The sequence below is a fragment of the Vulpes vulpes genome, chromosome 7 (assembly GCF_048418805.1).
Source record: "Vulpes vulpes isolate BD-2025 chromosome 7, VulVul3, whole genome shotgun sequence".
Taxonomy (NCBI): Eukaryota; Metazoa; Chordata; class Mammalia; order Carnivora; family Canidae; genus Vulpes; species Vulpes vulpes.
In genome coordinates, this window is record NC_132786.1 from 60,730,242 (window position 1) to 60,750,827 (window position 20,586).

The 20,586-nt window shown below is 52.4% G+C and overlaps 1 protein-coding gene across 1 annotated transcript in view; it reads right to left on the reverse strand.

The window, feature by feature from the left end:
- MCPH1 (microcephalin 1) overlaps window positions 1–20,586 on the reverse strand; it is a 236,821-nt gene that overhangs the window by 12,851 nt on the left and 203,384 nt on the right. Inside the window, exon 13 of the mRNA XM_072763908.1 lies at window positions 3,447–3,684. Within this exon, the coding sequence (XP_072620009.1) occupies window positions 3,447–3,684 (238 nt within the window). The remainder of the gene's footprint in view (window positions 1–3,446; window positions 3,685–20,586) is intronic.

The following is a 20,586-nucleotide window of genomic DNA, read 5'->3' on the forward strand; positions in this document are numbered from 1 at the left end:
GTTTCAGGGAAAATGGACTCTGGGGAATGAATTGGGAACATAATCATGACCGTTTAAATGGCCTCGTTATAAGGCAACCCAGCATGTAGGAGACTCTCCATGGAGCAAATGAGTAAGACATGGCTTAAATTTCACGTGGTGAGCCCTGTTTGGAGATTTCATAAATTCACACCATTCTATGCCAGCAGCACAAGGCAGCAGCCAGGAGGGTAAGCTGGCTGAATGCTCCATGGTCACCCCTGACCAGTGTCCCCCAAAGAAAGAGCTGGAGGTTAGAAGAAAGTCTTATACTGGAATAATCATGTAACAGTTTAATTTTTCAATATAAATGTTGGGTCAGAGGGTGAAGGGATAAAAAGGCTTATCTGAAGGAATACAGTGCTAGGATGTTGAAGGTCTTGGGGAGACTTCTCTTTTTGGTGGTGGTCATCTTTCCCTCTGCCAAAAAAACAAAAGCAAAAAAAAAAAACCCCAAAAAATGATAAAAAAACAAAAACCCAAGCTTCTCAGAGGGTTCTAATGGCTAAAAAAATATACTTGTCCATCCCCCGTGACCTTATTGTGTCTGTATAAACAAAGATCCCATAATACATAGGAATAAATATAAAGGTACTAAAAAAACTTGGATTCTCTTATTTTGGAAAGCAAATGGCAAACATGAAACTAGATACAACGAGCTACTTCTTAAGACCTTCAAATCCTTACTCTTAAGTCTCAGGGACCCTACATTACATGCTGATATTCTAGTTGGAACAAATTTTAGAGTATTTCTTTTCATAATAGTCATGTCACAAAATTATTCTTTTTAAATTGGTGCCTTAAGGTGATTTTAACTATAATTTACAAGGGATTTTATTGCAAATTTTAATCGCACAACATTTTGAGAATAAAATATTGGCTAGATGTGCTCACAGTGGAAGCTCAGGGGAAGGAGGAAAGTCTTCAGAAGAGAAAATGTGGCTATGTCAGTGGACACTGTCATCCAGTGATAGTGGACAGGGCCCAGTGTGGGTGTGAGATACCGTGCATGCCCTTGTGTGTTAGCTCCTCTGACCCTCATGTGAAATAAGCAGGGCAGAGGTTATTACTCTGTTTAATAGATGAGGGGACTCAGGTCCAGAGGGCATAGGTGATTTGGTGATTTGTGTCCCCCAGTCAGAGAACAAGCCAGTGGCAGAGTACTGATGGGAAAGGAACTGCAATGCTCAGGACCATGTGTTCTGTGGGGTCTACAGGTATGTGTAGAGACGTGCAGATGAAATCTCCTTGAATTGCACAAAGCCGGGGCTCTTATGTTGCAGCTGAATTAAAAAAGATAAGAATATGAACTCCTGAATATTTGAAAAATGCACGTTCTAACACCCAAGTCATCAGAGAGGCCCTGGTGCAGAGACAGGGGCAGCGGCCAGAGAGTCAGGGGGGCTCACCGTAGGGGTGAGGATCTCCCCACACGGAGAGCCAAGGATTCCAGAACACACAATACCCGGAAGTTGCCAAGGGCACAGGCAGATGGTGTAATCAATGACAAATCAGAAACAGGACATGGATTATGGGAGAGGAAAGAAACTCGGGCCCGCAGCTCCAGCTCTGAAACCCAGAGAATTCCACAGGGTGTTGTGAAAGTGAAGCCCCGGGGTCAAGCAGGTAGACGTTTGCCTCCTGAAAACCCACTCACAGGAGAGCAAAGTGGCAAAACAAGCGGAGGAACTAGGCAGGCGGCTGGACCGCGCCTGAGCTGTGCACAAAAGCCACGGGCAACAGGAAGGGGCGACAGAGTTCTGCGACCTGGAAATAATAATCGTGCGGCCCCAGACGCTGGCCCTGTGCACGGTACACAATTTGCAGACGCTGTAAAGATTAGTTGTTGATATGGACTGTTGATATCAATCGTGTGCACAGTTCCGTTAGCTGAATGAGACTTTTTTTTTGAAAAGCAAAATTCTGGTCGCCAGTTGGTGTCATTTTGATACATGCGCTTTTCTAAAAAAAACAAAACAAGAACCTCTGTTTCTAGAACATAGGATGTTTTGAAGGTTATAGTCTTGGCATTTAGAAAAGAGTAAACAGCCTCTTGGCTTTGGGACTGAAGCTAAAATCACATGGGTTTTATTTTTTTGGAAATTAGTTTCTAGGCAGAAGATAAATTACTCTCACCAGAGAGTGTTAAAAAAAAAAACAAAAAACCAAAAAACTCTTGACAGCCATACTTTAAAAATATATCAAAGGATGACCATCAGCCATTTAAAATATGTTCTTAAAATGTCTGATATACGAATGCAACTTGGACGCAGGATCTATGTATCTGTTAAAGGATAATGTGTAGGAAGGGGTGAGAAAAGCCAGAAGTTTGAGATTTAGAGATGAGCGGAGGCGAAGAGGAGGAAGGCTCTGGGAGAGGGGAGCAGGACTGAGAAAATACGCTTCTCAGGTCTCTGGAAGCTGGGTAAGGATCTTGGCTAAAGATGCTGACACCGAAGTAACCGAGTAGGAGCGGAAGAAGAAAAGGTTTCAGGAGAAACTGATTCCCACTTCCAGCCTCCGGGCTGTGAGAGAATGAATCTCCGTGTAAGCCCCCGTCTGTGGGGTTGGTAGGGCGGCCCTGGCATGCTATGACCTTCATCAAACCCAGAACACGAAGGCTTATCCCCAAAGCGGGGCCCCGGGAGCATCTGGCACGTCCAGCACCGATGCTGCGCGTCCCCACACCTGCTCCCTACGTCCCCTATGGCCCTCCCAGAGCTGTGGGCACCCTGGCAGCCTCCCGGGAAGCAGAGCATATGTTGTACCACCTCTTCCCCTTCAGAATCAAGCCATGCATTTGGCACTGTGTATGCTGCATCGGTGCCAGTTTGTACGTTATGTTCCTGTTTTATTTTTTTTGAAGTCAACGCTGTAGCTGCTTTTGCACAGAAGGATAGCTTTCTGAGATCAAGAGGAGTGTCAGGAGTGGTGCACATGAGAAGGTGAGAGACAGGTGGCGGGTCGTGGCAGCTGGGCACTGGCCCGCAGCCCTGGAAGCAGAGCAGAGACAGGCAGCGAGGGTGGGAGGGTGGAGGGACCGAGCATCTGAGCCGAGGGTGGACAGGCCTTGCGGTCTGGAGGGGATGTGGGTAGGCTGGCTGTTTCACACTAGCTAGTGAGGCAGACCAGGGAGCCTAATAGGATTTCCTTTGTCCCTGTGAAGTGTACTTTGGCTGACGGTAAAGAGGAGGAGGGACCAGGTTGGCTTGGGACTGACAGTAATTACAGGATTCTGTTAAGGCAGATGGTGAGTGTGAGTGTCCATCCAAAGGCCCCAGGCTACAGGGACGTGGCCATCACGCTTCCCCCGGAAAAACCTGTTTGTGTGGCCAGGACAACAGGACTGTGGATGTGAAGGGGACACCAACAGCTACCACAGTGAGAAGGCACCGTCCCCGTCTCCATCCCTGTGTGCAGATTCCTACCTAAGATCCAGGTTTCTGACAGATACCGGATTGTCGCCTTCCTCTTTCCTTGGTAGGGTCCGATGAAGAGGCTGGCCCGGCATGGGATCCGCGTGATCTGACCCCCACACAGGAGGACCAGTTCCCACAGCTTGGTCCTGGGGGGACTGCTGGCTGGGGTGATGAACATCATCGGCTGGTCGGCGAACAGGGTTCCCTGGTACCTCCCCGTGGATAGATCACGCTCCAGGCGGCAGAGCTGAGGGGCAGAGACCGGGAGGATTAGTGGGACACTGCGTGCATCACTGCATTACTCAGGACAGGCCCACCGTGGAGCTCACGTCCTTTTGCGAGAGAATAGACCACATGTAAGGTTGTGCATTCTCAGATGAATTCCAAATTCTAAAGACTCATTTAATGATAATGACAAATAGCAGGCAGATAAAAAATGGACACTTGCTGAAGCAGCTTGCCAGCAAAACTACAAACAAATCTATAGTTCCCCCCTACCCTGCCATCCCGTAAGAAGTTTAGGCTTTTGAATTATTACAAATTCTAAACCAAAGTATTGAAAAAAGAATCGAGTTGGGTGAGGAGAACAGGATGTGCATCCTTAAATCCTATTCGAGCTACGTGGATGAGGGTGGAAGAGAGAATGAGCGTGCTGGAGAAGGAAGCCCGGCTGCCCTGGCCCAGCAGGTGCTTCCGGGCCCCTGGCAGCGCGGGCCTGTTGCAGGCCCCGAGACGTGCCCTGCATCCGGCACCGCGGTGTAGATGGGCAAAGGCAGGGGAGATGGAGGCGGCGGTCCTCGAGCCCTTGTCCAGCTCCCGAGCTGGTGGGGGGTGGGGTGGGAAGTATGTAGAGGCTGCTTCCAGTGAGTCACGGTGGAAATGCTGATGAGGAGGATGGGAGACAGTGGGAAACGCTGCAGGAACGGGCATGTTAAATTGTTCTCCCTTTTGGTCTGATAAAGTTGCGGTCGGCGGCTGACCCGAGGGACGAGGGACGGTGGGAAGGCCCGCGTACTCTAAACAAACATTTCACTAACTACAGATTAATAAAGGCTTCTTTTTAAGTGCAAATGCCCTCTGGGGGCTGCTGAGGGTGAGCTGTCATCCACATCTTGAGCATTTTAATCAGCTGATTTCCCTGAGGACAGAACTGAACGTTTGAGATAAGTGGGCTCAGAGAAACTAAGGATTGTGACGGGAGATATGTGGGAAGAGAGGTCGAGGGGCGCTCGGGGGACTGCAACCTGCGTGGGGCGGCCGCCAGCTGGCCAGGGGGCCACGGCCGCCCCCAGAGCAGGGAGGGAGGGGCTGGCCTGGAGGTGGGAGGGCAGCGGATGATACCTTCCTCCGTCTACATCGTCAACAAAATAGATTTTGTCCACCAGATGTTCATACTCAGAATCTCATGATGAAAAAAGTTGCTCCAAAAGTTAATAGAATCAACCCAATATATTCACATACAGCCATGGAATTAATTCACTCTACTCACAACTGGTTTTGAACTACGCAATGTTTTAACCACTTTTCATCTGATTAGCTAAGTGGTGCGGGATCCTGACAACGCGAGCAACAATTCTACTTGTGTGTTAACTCTGTTTAATGTTTTCAGTAATTTCCAATATGCCCCTGAGACAGGGGGTAGAAAGGGTCTCATTTAATTTTGCAGATGAAGACAACGGAGGTGGACGCCCGCCAAGGTATCTGCTTTGGCTAAAATGATGAGTCAAGCTGCGAGAAAAACCCCATGATCCCTCAACTTGGTGAGTCACTGGACCATGTACTGTAACTAGAGATGGAGAGGGAATCTCACCAAGGTCGGATATAATCACACATTCAAAAAACTAATTGTAAAAGTGGTTGATAATTGAAAACGATACAGAAGGGTATAAAGTAAAATGAATTTTCCCATGTTAGATGCTGCTGGCCACTATTCAAATCCATTCTTCTCTCTTCCTCCTCAGTGGCAGGGCCGTGGGTTCCTTGGGAGGTACTTGCCTCTGCAGAGCCAGGTGTTCAAGGTAGGGGGCCCCTCCCCAGCTCAAGGGAAGACTCCGGATCGACCCTAGCAAATCATGGTGATGTCCTTTCCCTTGCATGTGGACTTGATCATGGCCAATGGGATCTGAGAATAAGTCGGCTGAGGGCAGCCTTTCCTCACTAATACAAACTGATGCATAAGCAGAAATACGTCTCTTACCTGCTGGACTTTAGGATACCTGCCATTACTGAAGCCACCTGAGGCCATAAACCATGCAGAAAATGGCCAGGTGGGAAGGCCTGGATCCTGGATCACCTAAGTCATCGGATTGACCAAACCAGGAATTTTTTTTTTTTTTTTTTGCTTTTTCTGTGTTGGAGGAGGTGGATTTTTTCATTTCTTTAAGCTACTTTTTATTGATATTTACACGTCCAGGAGCCCAAAGCATCTAGATGCTGCAGTTCTCGGGCCCCTGCCACCTACCAGAAATAACCCCGGGTAAGTGTTTGCTGCGTTTTTCTATGCTCTGTGCAATGTTCACACACAAAACCATGCAGGATGTAGTTTGTCTTAAAAACAAACAAACAAACAAAATAGTATCAAAGATGCATCTTGTGTATGTGCATAAGCAGTAAGTCAAACCCATATTTAACCCAAGAGAGAAGGACCTACGCAAACCTTTCAAACGGTTAGAATGTGACTTGAGCAGCTGATCGCTTTGGGTCTTAATTCCCCTCCCACGTTTATTAAATGCTTACTGTCTACCGGGCACGTGCAAGATGCTGGGGAAGCAGAGAGGATTAAGACCTGGTCCCTGACCTCGCTGTAAAGCACGTAACACGAAAGTCAACAAATGAAAATACTTCCTTTTATTTATTTATTCAGCTTGAAATTAAAGGAGGCAAAGAATTACAAAGATCTTATTCTTCACTCAAAATAATTGAGACTACGTGCATGCTGACTTTCTAATCCTAAGTAAAATAATTCCTGGGAAGGCTTAATCAAGATTTAGGTTACTTAAAATTAAAAATTAATTGGGGAATGTCTCCTAAGAATACACTCCTGGATGTATATGAGGACGTGCATGGACAGGGGTTCATTGCCATAGAAACGATGACTGGCAGGTTCTACTTACGCTGCACATAGGGTGGGAGCCACCATCCTCCTCGCTACGGAGCCCCGGCTACCTGCTCTCTCCAGGTACGGTCTCCGGAGTGTGGACCTTCCAGTCTCCCCGGGGACAGACTGCCCTTGTTACTCACCCCCGGGGCCCCTGGAGCTTTCACATCTTGGGTCCACCCGGGTCTATAAACACAAGTTCTGCTGCAGCCTAACCCCCGAGACCACACTCTGTCTCTGAAGGCAACGGTTATGAACTTGCTGTGCTGCGGGATGTGCCCTGAGAATTCTGGCTGTGGCTAGTCAGCCTTACCCTGGAGCCCAGGGCACCATGCGTCCCCACCGGTGGATGCCGGGCGAGCCAGAGGATGCTCTTGGACCACGCCGCCTAGCCCCGGAAGGCTCACAGCTGCTTATCACCATTGCTTCTCGATCCCTTATGTAATAGCAATTCACGGCAATTTGCTCTGAATCCTAATTCCACTTCAAACTGGTGAACAAATGTGCGGGACAAACGCCGTCAGCTGCAGAAACGGGTCTGGGTGGCAACAGGCGCTGCTAGAGGCCGGTGGAGCACAGAGGCTCACGGCCGGGGTGACCGTGGGCAGTGGTTTCTGGTCTTAAAAGATGACCTCAGAGATCACCGGGCTTATCTATATTGACCTAGAAGTTTCTTACTAATTGTGGTTAAAATAAATTTTTTTTTAAAAAATCACAACTCTCTTATAGCTCATTTTATTTAACTCAGGTGCTATGGTGTTTCCAAGGATAATTAACACCCTGATAGATTGGGAGCGTGGAGAAGAGCCTGCGAATGACCCAAACAGGTGGCTTTTCCATGGGCGTGGAGCAGTCCCTCCCCCAGAGAATGCAGCTCCCGCCGTTTGCACGGGTCGTTAGTTTATGGAGCTGTGGAAGACGCAGAGGCAGTGTAAGCTAGAATCAGGCAGTCTGGAAAGGTGGTCTAAAAAAGTATAGCTGTCCGAGGAAGTGCTAAGTTTCCTACAGGGGCCCCTGGGGGGCTCAGTTCATGAAGCATCTGCCTTCAGCTCAGGTGGTGATGGCAGGGTCCGGGGATGGAGCCCCAGGTGGGGCTCCTTGCTCGGCGGGGAGCCTGCTTCTCCCTCTCCCTCTGCCCTGTGTACTCGCTCTCGCTCGCTCGCTGTCAAATAAAATCTTTAAAAAATAATAATAATAATAAAAAAAAACGTTTCCTACAAAGCCCAGGGGATTCAGCAGAGGTAAGTGACTCCTCTGGGCTTAGTTACTCTCCACGGTAATGAACAGGACAGGTCAGGAGTCTGGGTGAATTTGGGGTGGAGTTCAGGAGAGTTCCCCCGTTCTCTATGGTGATGTAAAATCAGTACAGGAGTCAACATACACTTGTGTGTGTAGGAGCAGGAGAGGCTGACTGGAGGGGGAAGTCTTTCTCTGCCAGGAGATCTTCACTTGAACCCTGGGCTGTAGAGGATGAGGTCGTCTGGGGGAGGCTCTCAATAAAACAACAACAAAAGACATTATCTGTGCTTCGTAAAATGCTGCCTCTGCATTAGTGTTTTCATCAAAGAGCTATGCGGCCTTAGTAGCTCAGAGCCTTCCGATCCGTGTACAAGGCGGCCGTGCTGCTGACTGCAGGCCGCCCGCACCCACCTGTGCTCATGGCCCCGAGGACTCCCAGCCACGTGGACCCCGCTGGATGTGAGCCCCGCGGCGGGGAGGGTGTCCACGGCTCATTCACTCCCGATTTCGGTTGGTGTTGAACTTGCTTTTCCCTCCGGGCAGAGCTCACCTTGGTGATGACTGTGAACCACTGACCGTCTGCAGAGGTACTGACAAGCCGCAGAGAAGAGGAGGTAAAATCAGTCATGAGATCATCCGCTGTTGTGCGTTGGACAAACCGGAAGCTCAGGGAGGTTGGTTTCTGCTGGTTTTCCCAAAGACACCCCAGGACGCTGTAGTGTGGGGCTGAACGGAGGGCTTCAGCCCTTCCCATAGCTGCACGTGGTCTCTGCGCCTCACGGGGGAGACGGGGTAAAACGCCTATTCTCGCCCTGCGCCCGACGGATGAGATCACGCCAGGCCTCTTGAAATCTAACGCCTGCCTTTGTTTCCATTCCCCAAGCACCCCAAGGGTGGTTTTACACGTCTGTAGGTGTGTTAACACTGATGGAACTGCATGTTAAAAAAAAAAAAAAGTCAAGAAAAACTACGATAATAAAAAAAAAATTTAGCCTTACATGTGCCTGTATCCCATTTTTCTTTCGAGGGCAATTGAGGCATCTCTTCTGCTATGAAGCCATTCCTGAAGAACCCGCCTCTAAAATCTCACCAACCCACAGACGGGTCGGCTCACTCGGCACTCAGAGCGGCCCACCGGCTGACAGCTCACGCCAGCTCACATCCTGGTGGTGTAGAGACATGAGGCCAACAGGTACAACAGCCAGGACGTGCATCCGTAGCTGCTGGGGCTCCAGAGCTCACGGGGAGAAAGGGAGAGAGAACGCTTGGCTGGCGTGGGGGCTAATCCCCGGGTCACCCTGACGGGGCTGAGGGGGGCCCAGGGAGCCGGGCAGACAGTTTCTGGGTGTGACTGTGAGGGAGTCTCCAGAACATCCCGCCCTTCCATGGCCTGCACAGAACACAAGGTGGGAGGAGGAGCCAATTCGTTCTGCTTGAGCGGAGACACCATCCGGCGTGGGAGCTCCCGGGTCGCGGCCCTTGCAGGAGGACGGTAGACTATCAGCTCTCCTGGGGCTGCAGCTCCTAGATGGCAGGTCAGGAGGCATCTCAGCATCGGACTGGGAGCGAGGAGCGCGGCCCTGTAAATCTCTCGGCCCCTCGCAGACACATCGGAGTTGAGAGCGAGTGGAGTGAACCAGGTGGAGGAAAGTAGGAGCGGTGGGGAGGGGGTTCTATGATCCTTTTTCTCTTGCTTTAATAATAATAAAAGGGTAAACGCGTAGTTAAAATCGCTGAGAACTTCCTTCCCTCCCGGCTACCCGCGCACATTCCCACGGTGAGGTCCCGCCCGGTGTCCGCGAGTGCCCGTGCCCCATCGGGTGGGGCAGCCAGGCTGGAGGAGGGCTGTGGCCCCGTGCTCCGTGTGCTCACGCTCCAGTGCTCGCAGCAGACAGGCACGAGGGGCGAGGCGGCGGCGCCAACAGGTGCAGGTATCCAGCTGCAGAGCTCGTGGGCCGGGGGGACGCCGGCAGTGGGAAGAGCCTGGGAGATCACGGCGACCACGGCCCATGCGCTGCGGGCAGGGGACTGAGGCCCGGGGGGCGAATTCCTGATCCGAGATCCGAGATCCGAGACCCTGGCAAAGCTCGCCTGCACTTCCTAAGCTGCAACATCCTCTTGCCGCTGCCCACCACCGTGCAGCTTGGGGTGGGCCTCGTGTCCTTCTGTCCGTGCGTGAGCACGTTCATTCACTCATCACGTCTCAGGCGAGGGTCTAAAGCTGTGAAAACCTAAGGACGTGGTCTTTGCTTCCCTGGGACTTTCTAGAGATTACAGGTCACAGGGTGAGAGCCTGGGTAGACGTCACAGCGGTAGACCTGGCTTGGGCAGTGACCAGGATGTCTGCTCTGAGAAGAGCACGTGGAGGGGCCCCTCCGGTGGGTGGTGTCCGAGGGATCACGGTGCTCGATCAAATGGCTCAGGGTCCCTGGGGGTGGCGGGGAGGGGACGGGGCTGGGCGGGTGGTCCCAGTAACAGCAGGTGCTTCTGTATGCGGTGGCGTATTCACCAAGGGGAAGACGCTGCTGCAGATGACGTGGGGGCGCGGGACCAGGCACCCCAACAAGAACCACGTGAGCAGGGCGCGGGGCGAGGGAGGCCCATTCCCGGGCGCCCAGTTGGCCGCACTTCCTGTTGCCCCGGGGGCGGGTCAGCTCCTTGCGGCAATGAGGTCTGCAGCAAACCCCACATCCTTCCCCCAGCTCACCTGGGGACACACCATGGGGCTCAGGCACAGGTCACCATCGTGCTCGTGGCTGCTGAAGCTCATTGCCCCCTGTGCCTTGGGCCCACAGCCGCGCAGGGACGGAGGACGCAGCCTCAGAGGTGCCGCCCCTGCCCCCAGGGCTTCCCTGGGAAGGCAGGCGCCTTGGGGCCACCCGACGGGGCTGCGGTCCCAGGTCCGCGGGGGCCACCTCAGGGCACACACCTGAGGACAACTGTCAGGAAACCTACTGCCTACTGTGGTGCTAGGAAGGTCAAGGCCCACGCCCGACGGCGCTCAACAGGCTGAAGGTATCAGAGCTAAACAGAACTGGCTGTCACGGGTATCGGAGAGAAAAAACAACATCTGGGGTCCTGGGAAATTAAAAAGCTAAAACTGTTCTGTTTAGTTTTTATGGGATTTAGGCAAATGTAGGAATTGTTACAAAGACAAGGTCCTCGAATGACCAACTGCTGAACGGCGTAAGCCGCCCCGATGGTCAGTGAAAGGCTGTCGCCGCCGCTGCTCCCTACAGCTCCGGAGCCCCGGCTCCCGTGCCAGGCCGCATTGTCCCTGTGCATCGTCCCTGCGCGTTGTCCGTCCCTGCTCAGGGCGCCCGGGCCCTCACCTCGCAGCGGCCGCCCTTCCCCCACATCCTCACGGGCTCCCCGTGCCTCCCGCTCCAGCTCCTGGAGAGCCAGAGGCTCCCCCCCGGCCCCCCTATCCCTCTCTCCCGATGGGCTTGCCCCACCGCTCACCTCACCACCTCCGGCCGACCCCTCCCTGCAGGCACCTGGGCCCCAACCCCAAGCTCAGCTTCTCCTTCCAAACACCCGCAGGCGAGGACCATCCCTCTCTGCCCCGCACTCCAGCCCGAGCTGGTGTCCCTACCTCGGGAGTCGGCCCCCATCAGGTCTTCTCAACAGAGCGAGGATTTTAAAGACCTAAGTCAGCTCATGTGTCTTCGTGGCTCAAAGCACTGGTGCGTCCCTTCATTCAGGAGAAGGGCGGAAGCCCTTGGCTGGACAGGGGACAGCTGCTCCCTCTTCCCGCTGGGCGCCGGCGCGTTCCTCCTGGCTCACTCCGCTCCCCGCCCCGCTGTTCCTGAGCACACCCGGGTATTCCTGCCTCAGGACCTTGGCACCAACTTCCCTCCTGCCTGGGATGTTCCTCCTTTAAACGTCCACACAGCTCACCCCGTCACTCCTCTGGGTCTACTCAGCTCTCAGGGTTTCCGTGCGGCACGGCCGACCTCAACCCCCAAATCCCGGTCTTTATACGTCACAGTAGAAGCCCACAGAATGTGTGGCAAGAGAAGGAGGATGATTTAGTCTGTTTCTCGTGCTAGAATCTAAGGGCGGGAATCTCTATCTAACGACATATCCCGGCACCCAGAGCAGCGCCCGGCCCACGGGAGGAGCGCGGTTATACTCCGTGCATCTGCCGGGTGACCGGAGAGGCTGCGTTCGGAGTCTGATTTCAGGGCAGCACATGCTAGCTAGGGACGCCGGCGCACGGTGCTCCCTGGGGGACGTCAGGGCGGCGGGCACCAGGCTAAGAGGATTTCGAGGGAAGGGAGTGGGTCCCCTGAAGGCAAGAGCGTAAGAGGTGGAGGATGAGAAGGGGATGGGGGGCTCCAGAGGAAGCTGGGCCGGGGGGTGGCAGGGGGCAGGAGGGGCACGGGGCAAGGGGCGGAGCTGCAGGACGGGTGCTGGCCAGTGGGGAGGAACCACAATCACAGTGTCCCAAGCTTAAGATTCCTGCAGCTGAGGTTCCCCAAATGTCCTGACTGGTGTCCACGCAGGCACTCACGGCACAGCCCAAACCCTCCTACCAGGGGGGCCCTGTCACCATCTCACCCGCCCCTCCCCCTGCAGCCCCCCTGCCTGTGGCTCCACCACCAGGTCAGCACATGCACCTTGTACCAGGACGAGGCCTTCACTGTCTCATCCGGCCCCTCCCCCTGCAGCCCCCCTGCCTGTGGCTCCACCACCAGGTCAGCACATGCACCTTGTACCAGGACGAGGCCTTCACTGTCTCATCCGGCCCCTCCCCCTGCAGCCCCCCTGCCTGTGGCTCCACCGCCAGTAGGTCAGCACGTCCACCCTGTACAGGACTGGGGGGCCCTCACCGTCTCACCCGGCCCCTCCCCCTGCAGCCCCGCTGCCTGTGGCTCCACCGCCAATACATAAGCCCATCACAGGGAAGGTCAGGGCATGCACCGTTCACAGGGTTAGCGACAGCTTGAAGCAGGACACCTGAATGCTGCTCGGATCAGCAACCACGTCTCACATGAGGCGGTGTCCAAGGCCACATAGTGAGTAAATCAAATGGCCTGCAACAGAGGGATCCGGACCCGGCGCTGCCTCGTGCCTACGAGATTGGTGCATGGGCCTGGGGGTCGCAGGGGGGACATCAACCAGGAGAGAACATGCGAGATCCCTCCCTCAAGTCGTGTCCCCCCTCTGCCACCCCCGGTGCCACTGTGAGTGTCATGTGGGCTAACACGGCCACTGCCCCGGGTGTGGGCACAGCCAGGACTGCACGGCCCATGCTGTTAGGGCCTGTGCAACAGTGTCTCGCACAAGTCGCTCTCATCCTGCCTCAATTCCCAGCAGCTCTGCACACTCCTGACATCTCCACCCTGTAAAACATCTGCTCCCCCTGGCCTGGGACGAGTCACCCCTCGCTTTCTCCCTGTCCCCTGCTCATCATCCAGCCCCCAGATGCTGAGATCTCCCCATAGCCCTGGGCCCCACCTCCCCAGGCGCTTAGAGTCCTCCTACCAGCAGGTGACCCTTCGCTTCGTGTGGAGCTTTCTTCTGTCCTCGGCGCTGTATAACCCACCACCTGCCAGCCTCTCTTTCTGGAAGATTCCAGGCCCTGGACACCCGACACCTCTCAACCTTAATTCATGCTCTTCATTCCCAAACCAGCTCCTGCTAAGAGCTAACAGTTACCAAGAGCCGACCGCGTGTAGGCAGTGGCAGCAGCTCAGATGAGTTAGCGCGTTCAAGCCTTGAAATAACCGTCGGCGAGGGACACTCACCGCTGGCAGCTGATGGGGAATGAGCAGAGAGGAGTGCTCGGGGGCTCAGTGGGTGCGGCATCTGCCTTTGGCTCCAGTCATGCTCTCAGGGTCCTGGGATCGGGTCCCGCATCTGGCTCCCTGCTTCTCCCTCTCCCTCTGTGGCTGCCCTGCTCCTCTTCTCTCTCTCTCAAATAAATTAATTAAATATATTTCAAAAAAGAATGAGGCAGAGCGTCCACCTCCATGAGGTCACACAGCTGGGAGGTGAAGGAGCTTCGGCGCCAGGCCCCCCGAGCTGTGTTCTTGATAATCACCTAACGCTGCCTCCAGAGTCTCGGGAGGACCTGACCCCCCGGGGGTCGTACTAGACTTGCTTCTTGCCCACACCGTCCACACCCACTTTATCACCAAGTCCAGTGGGTCTCATCTCCCGAGTATCGCCCCGAGCCCACCCTCTCTGACACCACCATCGGCACCCTAGCCAACCTCAGCTCTTTCTTTTCTGGGGGATGGAAGCAGCTTGCAAACGGGCTCAGGACCCGCCCGGGGTCCACTCTTGTGCCCTCGTGCGGTAAGTGCCCAACGCACCCTAACCTTTACAGCTGACACGGCCACCTGTGGAACTGTGGCCACCATCGGGACCGGGAAGGTGCCCAGCACTCCAGCGGGTGCCCCCTGCCCGGGCGGAGCAGCGCCCTGAGTGCGGTCATCATCGGTGACTCCGTTTCTGTAGTCATGTGCCATTATACCGCTTTTGTATCCGGCCTCTTTGGCTCAGTACAGTATCTGAACACAATTACCCTTAAAACCCTCCAATAGGAGGATCCCTGGGTGGCTCAGTGGTTTAGCGCCACCTTTAGCCCAGAGTGTGGTCCTAGAGTCTGGGGATCGAGTCCCACGTCAGGCTTCCTGCATGGAGCCTGCTTCTCCTTCTGCCTGTGTCTCTGCCTCTCTCTCTCTCTCTCTCTCTCTCTCTCTCATGAATATATAAATAAAAAAATCTTAAAAAAAAAGAAAAACCTCCAATAGCTTTCCATTACTCAGAAAAAAAACCCAAACTTAAATGGCCTGCAAGACCTTCCATGACCCAGCCCTGACTATTACCTGAGGCTGAATCTGGCATAATCGTCTCCCTGTCTGTTCTTCCTCAACAGCCTCCCTCCAGCCTCGTAGGTCCTATGTGCTCCATTGTGGCCACAGGGCCTTGAAACATGCTGCTGCGTCTGCCGGGATGGCAGGTCGATCCCTTGTTAGCTGTATTAGCTCCTACTCACTATCTAGATTTTGGCTCCTTGTCATCTCTTCAGGGAAGCCCATGCTATTCCCCTAAACCAAATCTGCATCATCCTTTTTTTTTTTTTTTAATGTAATAAACACCTAGCACTTACCAGGTGCCAGCCACTGTTCTAAGTGTTTTATAAATATTAATTTATTTAATCCTCATAAAAATTCTGCAGGGTAGTTAGGATTATCATCCCCCCTTCCCATATGAGAAACTGAAGACCTGAAGAGGAAACAACTTGCCCAATGTCACAAAGCTAACGGGGAGGGAGCCAGAGCTGGGAGCAGTCCGCTGGCCTTCCCCGGAGGTCTCTCCGCTCCTGTGTCCTCCCAACACTTGTACCAGTTACACCAGCAACAGTTCCTGCCCCAGTGGGGCAGGGCGCTCTTGATATATGAGCAAACGAATGTGCGTCGGCGCCTATATTCAGATGACAACCTCAGGTGCCTTACAGCTGATTGGTGGCTACACAGGAGTGCGGATGTGCGTGTACGGTCGTCCCCCCACCTCCAGTTTTGCTTTCCACACTTCTGGCTACCTGGGGTCCACTGCGGTCCCAAAGCAGATGCCTGTGACCAGAAGGCGGGTGTAACCCAGGGCTACATCACGATGCCTCCATCACTCACCTCACTTCCTCTCCTCTCGCGGGCATTTGATCATCTCACATCAGCCCAAGAAGGCTGAGATGATAAGATGTTTGGAGAGAGAAAAGGACCACATTCGTAGACCTTTTATGACGGTACACGGCTACAGGTGGCTTGTTAGTTATTGTTAATCTCATACTGTGCCTAATAGATAAATTAAATGTTATCACAGGTACCTGCAGATACAGAAAAAAAAAACATGCCGTACCCAGGGTTCTATCGTATCTGTGGTTTGAGGCATCTACGGGGCATTTTGGACCGTGTCCCCACACACGGGGGGTGGGGGGGGCAGTGAACAGGCCTGTCAGCCTCTGTCTTACGCAGAGCCTGTGCCCTGCTCTGTGCAACTCACTGCCTCGAAGTTCATGACCTGCCAAGCTCAGGAAGCCTCTGGATTTCTAAGTACAGACAGCTGTGCACCCATCAGTGCCTGTGACAGTGACTATCTGAAGATACTCATGTCCTCTAGGGCCCTCTTTATCTTTAGATGGGTCTAAATTCATTAAATTTCTCTACTTCAAATTCAAGCTTGATTTCTTTGCTAATGTGAGATTAGAATTTATAAAGACCACACGTGGGGTCCTGGCTCTCCATCCTGTGGCCCCTGATCTTGGGTAACATCAGCCTATTGGATCCATTGCTCCAGGTGCAGAGGCCAGATGACGCCCCCCCACCCCCCTGCCCAGAGTTATCGCGGACCGCGTCTCTCACCTTGCTACCTGGCCATCAAATGCATGCCTAATGCCGCTGAGTTAGGAGTGGGCTGCAACTGATGCATCCTCGTAGCACACGAGGGCTGAGCCAGGAACTGTGGCCGTGGATTCCAAGACGAGGCACAGGGCCTTGTGTGTGTGTATATATATTTCCTTAAAGAAGCTTATACAACGCCCAACATGATAAGCCAATTAAGAAGAACGGTCTGTGTGGTAGGCAACTGCCACCCCATGTCTGTGACTTCCCAAGTCCGAGCTCTGGGGACCGTACAGAGCGGCCTTTGTCCCCATCTAGCTCCAACACATGCGATGAGAGACCCAGCAGCGACTTAGGGCAAGTGGAAGCACGCAACTTCTAACAGCCCGACAATGAGGAGATCTGAGCATGTCGAAGCAAAGAGGCTCCAAAGACCAGTAAAAATGGTGCAAATGATTTCAAGAATCCTTATGGGTCTCGGAAGAAAAAACCTCATGCGAAAACGAGCAATTGTCAGAAACGAGAGCGTGGTTTCTATACTCGGCACTGGTTTAAACATTTTTAAGATGAGTTAAAATTTTTTTATCTAGCTTTATTGACATGGAGCTGACCTATAAACAGCATTAGCTCTCATGTTCCAGTTTGAAACGGTCTTGGAAGTAAAAGTGCAGAGAAATTCCAAATAATTTATCTAAAAAAAGAGAAAGAAAGAAAGAAAGAAAGAAAGAAAGAAAGAAAGAAAGAAAGAAAAGAAAGAAAAGAAAGAAAGAAAGAAATGAAGTAAGGGTGGAAGAGGGGCAGGTGAGGCAAGCCTCTGACAGGCTGCCCTGCAAAGCATGGGTGACATTTCTCCCAGAATGTAGGTCCCAGGAAAGATCAAATCCATGCTGTGTGGAAGATGAACAGAAGGGCCCGGCCAGTGCAAAGGGCTGCAGGTCTCCTAACACACCGCCCTTCACCCCTCATTTTATGAAAGGAAGTAAGAGAAAGCACACAAGGAGACTCGTGGTGGCTCCCCCTTCCCGAAAGTCACATACAGATGAGTCCTGCCATCAGTTCAGCACAGAAGACGATAGCCGAGTGCTCTGAAGTTCACGTTGGAACTCTGTGCCAAACTCAGATTTTTTTTTTTTAAGCGTCACTTGAGTTTTACAGGCTACGTAAGTGATGGGAACACAACCGTCTTGGGAATCCACAAATAACTTTTTAAAAAGTCATAAATCTGCATCCCATGCCTCATAGTTTTCAACAACTGCAAGAAATAGGTCAAAGCTCGAGCAGGGTAGGTCCCTTCCCTCTTCAGTGGTCTGAGCGCGGGCGGCCCCGGGCCTCTTGCACTTGCTTGGGTGGTAACTACCTTGGCCATGTGGCCGCACTTGGGCCTGAACCGCTTTTAATGATCATTTTTCAAAAATCATGATAAAATACCCGTGAAAATAGCTTCTTGGTTTTACAGAAGAACTGCCTGGTAGGTGGCTAAACAAACAATCTTATAAAAATCTTATAAAAATACTAGAGCAATTCCATCACATAAAGTTGGGGGATTTTAAGACAAATTTTGGAAAGGGCGGCCAACCAGCCACCAGCTGGTGTTGCAGGTGTGGACTCTCCACACCTTTCAGAATTGTGTCACCAGGGCCCCACCCAAGCCAATAAAGTCCCCACACCTGTCTGGGGCGAGGTGAGGCCTGAGCATTAGCTTTTATTTTTTTTAAAGCTCCCTGAGTGTAGGGGTTCTCAAACTGGACTGCATACTGCAGCCACCCGGGAAGGAGGAAAAAGACCGTGCTGGGGGTCCCCATCCCAGACGTTCTGAATTAAACGGGGTTTGGCCCCAATGCAGGAGTTTAAAAAACCTCCCCAGGGGATTCTAAAGAGCAAGAAGCACCAAATTATACCAAAGAGGTCGTGAACAGAACCCAGTTTCCCTGCAGGCAGTCCTCTTGCCTGTCCCAACACCGTGAACCGACAAGTGGGTACTGTCTTGCCCGGATCCATCTACCAAAGGATGACCTATGGTCGTGGTCTTAAAAAGCTTGGAGGATGAAATAAATCATGAAAGTAAATCAGTTTCGGGGATCGCAGCTTCCATTCCAGAACAAATTGGCCGTCTTGCTCCAAGATGAGCCTCTGTTCCCCGCTGAACTTCTCCAGTTCTCTCTGGATTCTCCGTGGGCGGCCACCTGCCCTTCCACCTGCGCCCCCGCGGACACTGGACCCTGGGGCCTCCCAGCTGGGGCCTCCCACCAGCAGGTGCAGCCTGGGGCCCGGCCAGTCAGGGGTCTGGGGGCGCTCTGAGGGGTGCTCCCATCTCAGCATGTAGGCCTGCCCGTCCTTCCCGGCCTGACACCCAGGCCCACGGGACGGCCTGGTCCTCCTGCTGGGGGAGAGCCCTGGCCGCAGCCCCGGCCGCCACCCACCTCCGGGGGCTGAGACGAGTGGGAGGCCCCAGGTCCCACCTGGGTGGCCTTCCTCACCCAAGGCCCTGCTGAACGCGGCTGCCAGTCGCCCTGCTCCGCTGCCAAGAGCATCAGTGCCTCCTGGCTGGGACCCAGCCTGACGGTATGGACGCCGAGTTTCCCAGGGCTGCAATCCTCTCTGTTTGTTTTCTTTGGGTCTCCACATTTTCTCATGGGCATCTTCCTCCCTCTGAGGTATCGCCACTCCCCACTACTGTTCAGTGTGGAGGGAGAGACAGAAAGAGAGGCGCTTCCTCCGGGCCCTGCCTTCAGAGGACCATCCCCAGCTGTAGGGACGAGGGAACTTGGATCTGGTTTTATAGCAAACGACCAGGACACCTTACGTAAATCAGGCTTTTTAAAGCAGCTTCCATTCAGACCCATATTTTGGATTAAGATTTGTAAAATGACCTATCGTGAACTTTGCGTTTAGGCCACCTTATAATCCACTACTGTGAATTTCCAAGTTCAAGTGCCTTTTATTTGATTATCCAAAACATTTTTTCCTCCACTTCGTTGAGGGTTCCCAGATATTTTAGATATTTTAATCTACATACAAGCAAACGAAACTACTTTATCATTTCAAGGTTTCGAGGATTTGTTTTTCCTTATACTAATAAACAGACATATTCTTCAAACTATTCTTCAAAAAGCACTCTCTGCAGGCCTGTGATACTTCTGGACTTAACTATTCACTGGCTGCCGACAAAAGCCACTCAACTAGCCAAACATTTAAAATCTTGTTCACAAGGTTTTTTTCTATTAAAGCAAAATTTACCAATCTGAATTTATTATTCTTTTTTAAAAAAGCATATTAACGTTTTCTTATTTTACAAAAACAATTTCTTTAATTCCCGATGCCTAAAAATGAAATCTGATATTCTCTACATCGTTGGAATGAAGGCACAGGCCAGTGGCCCCGGCCCCCGTCTCTTCCAAGAGACTCGTCCGAGAGGAGAGGCGCACGTCTCCCTCCACGAGCAAGCGCACACGGTCTGGCGGCTCAGGCCTAAGGATTATTATGGAATAAGCAGTGGTTTGCGGCGTTACGTCTCAGTTTAAGGACATGTCCTTGTTCACATCTATGATTTATTTGCTGCTGAGTCTTTGGTCAGAAATGCAACCCCGGCCATAACATTTTCCTAACGATCTGCCTTATAGTGTGGTTTCTGGGAACGCATCACAGGGAAAGGCCAGGGACTCCCTGCTCTTAGGTTTCAAAACACTTCCCCGTGGGTGAAACAAGTTCTTTTTCAATGAATACAAACTCCCAAGGGAGGAAGGCGTAAAGGAGGGGGGAGGAGGAGGAGGAGGAGGAGGAGGAGGAGGAGGAGGAGGAGGAGAACTGACAAACTCGCAGGGAGGAAAGATGCTATCTGGACGGCAACAATGGGAAGAAGGGATAAAAGATGCCCCTCAGAGGCGTGACCTCTCTAGGTCTTAGGAGTCTGTCAAGAACGAGGCTGGGGTCCAGGACGCCTGGGTTGCTCCTGGTTCTACGCTCAGAACAGGTGGTGAGGTTGCGATCCCCGAGCCTTCACTCCACCTCTACACAACATTCAAGGGCGGGGGCAGGTACATGGAGGAAAGAGATTCTCTGTGAACAGATTCTCCGCGAAGTCACAGAAAGACTGTTGTTGGTGTGACCGCTTCTTTACGCCTGAGGTCTTAGCCTATAAAACAAAGGGACGGTACCAGATGACTTCCTAATCTTCTTTCTGTGTGGCAATTTTTGATTTGATGATTCTTTATGATCAACTTCTTTGCTCTTACTCCTTTGCAGTTAGCCGCTCAATTTCCACCCCTCCCAGCTAATTCCAGAACCTTCTATTGTACTTAAGTGACTTCACAATTCTAAGAGACTGGGTCCGTATTACAGCAGTACACTGGAAATTCAGACATTCACCAGAACATCCCACTGTATTTTAACCCACCCAATCAGTTACTCCTGGAGGTTTATTAGGGGATTTGTGGGGGGTTCTTATTTTTCTTGAAGCTGTTTT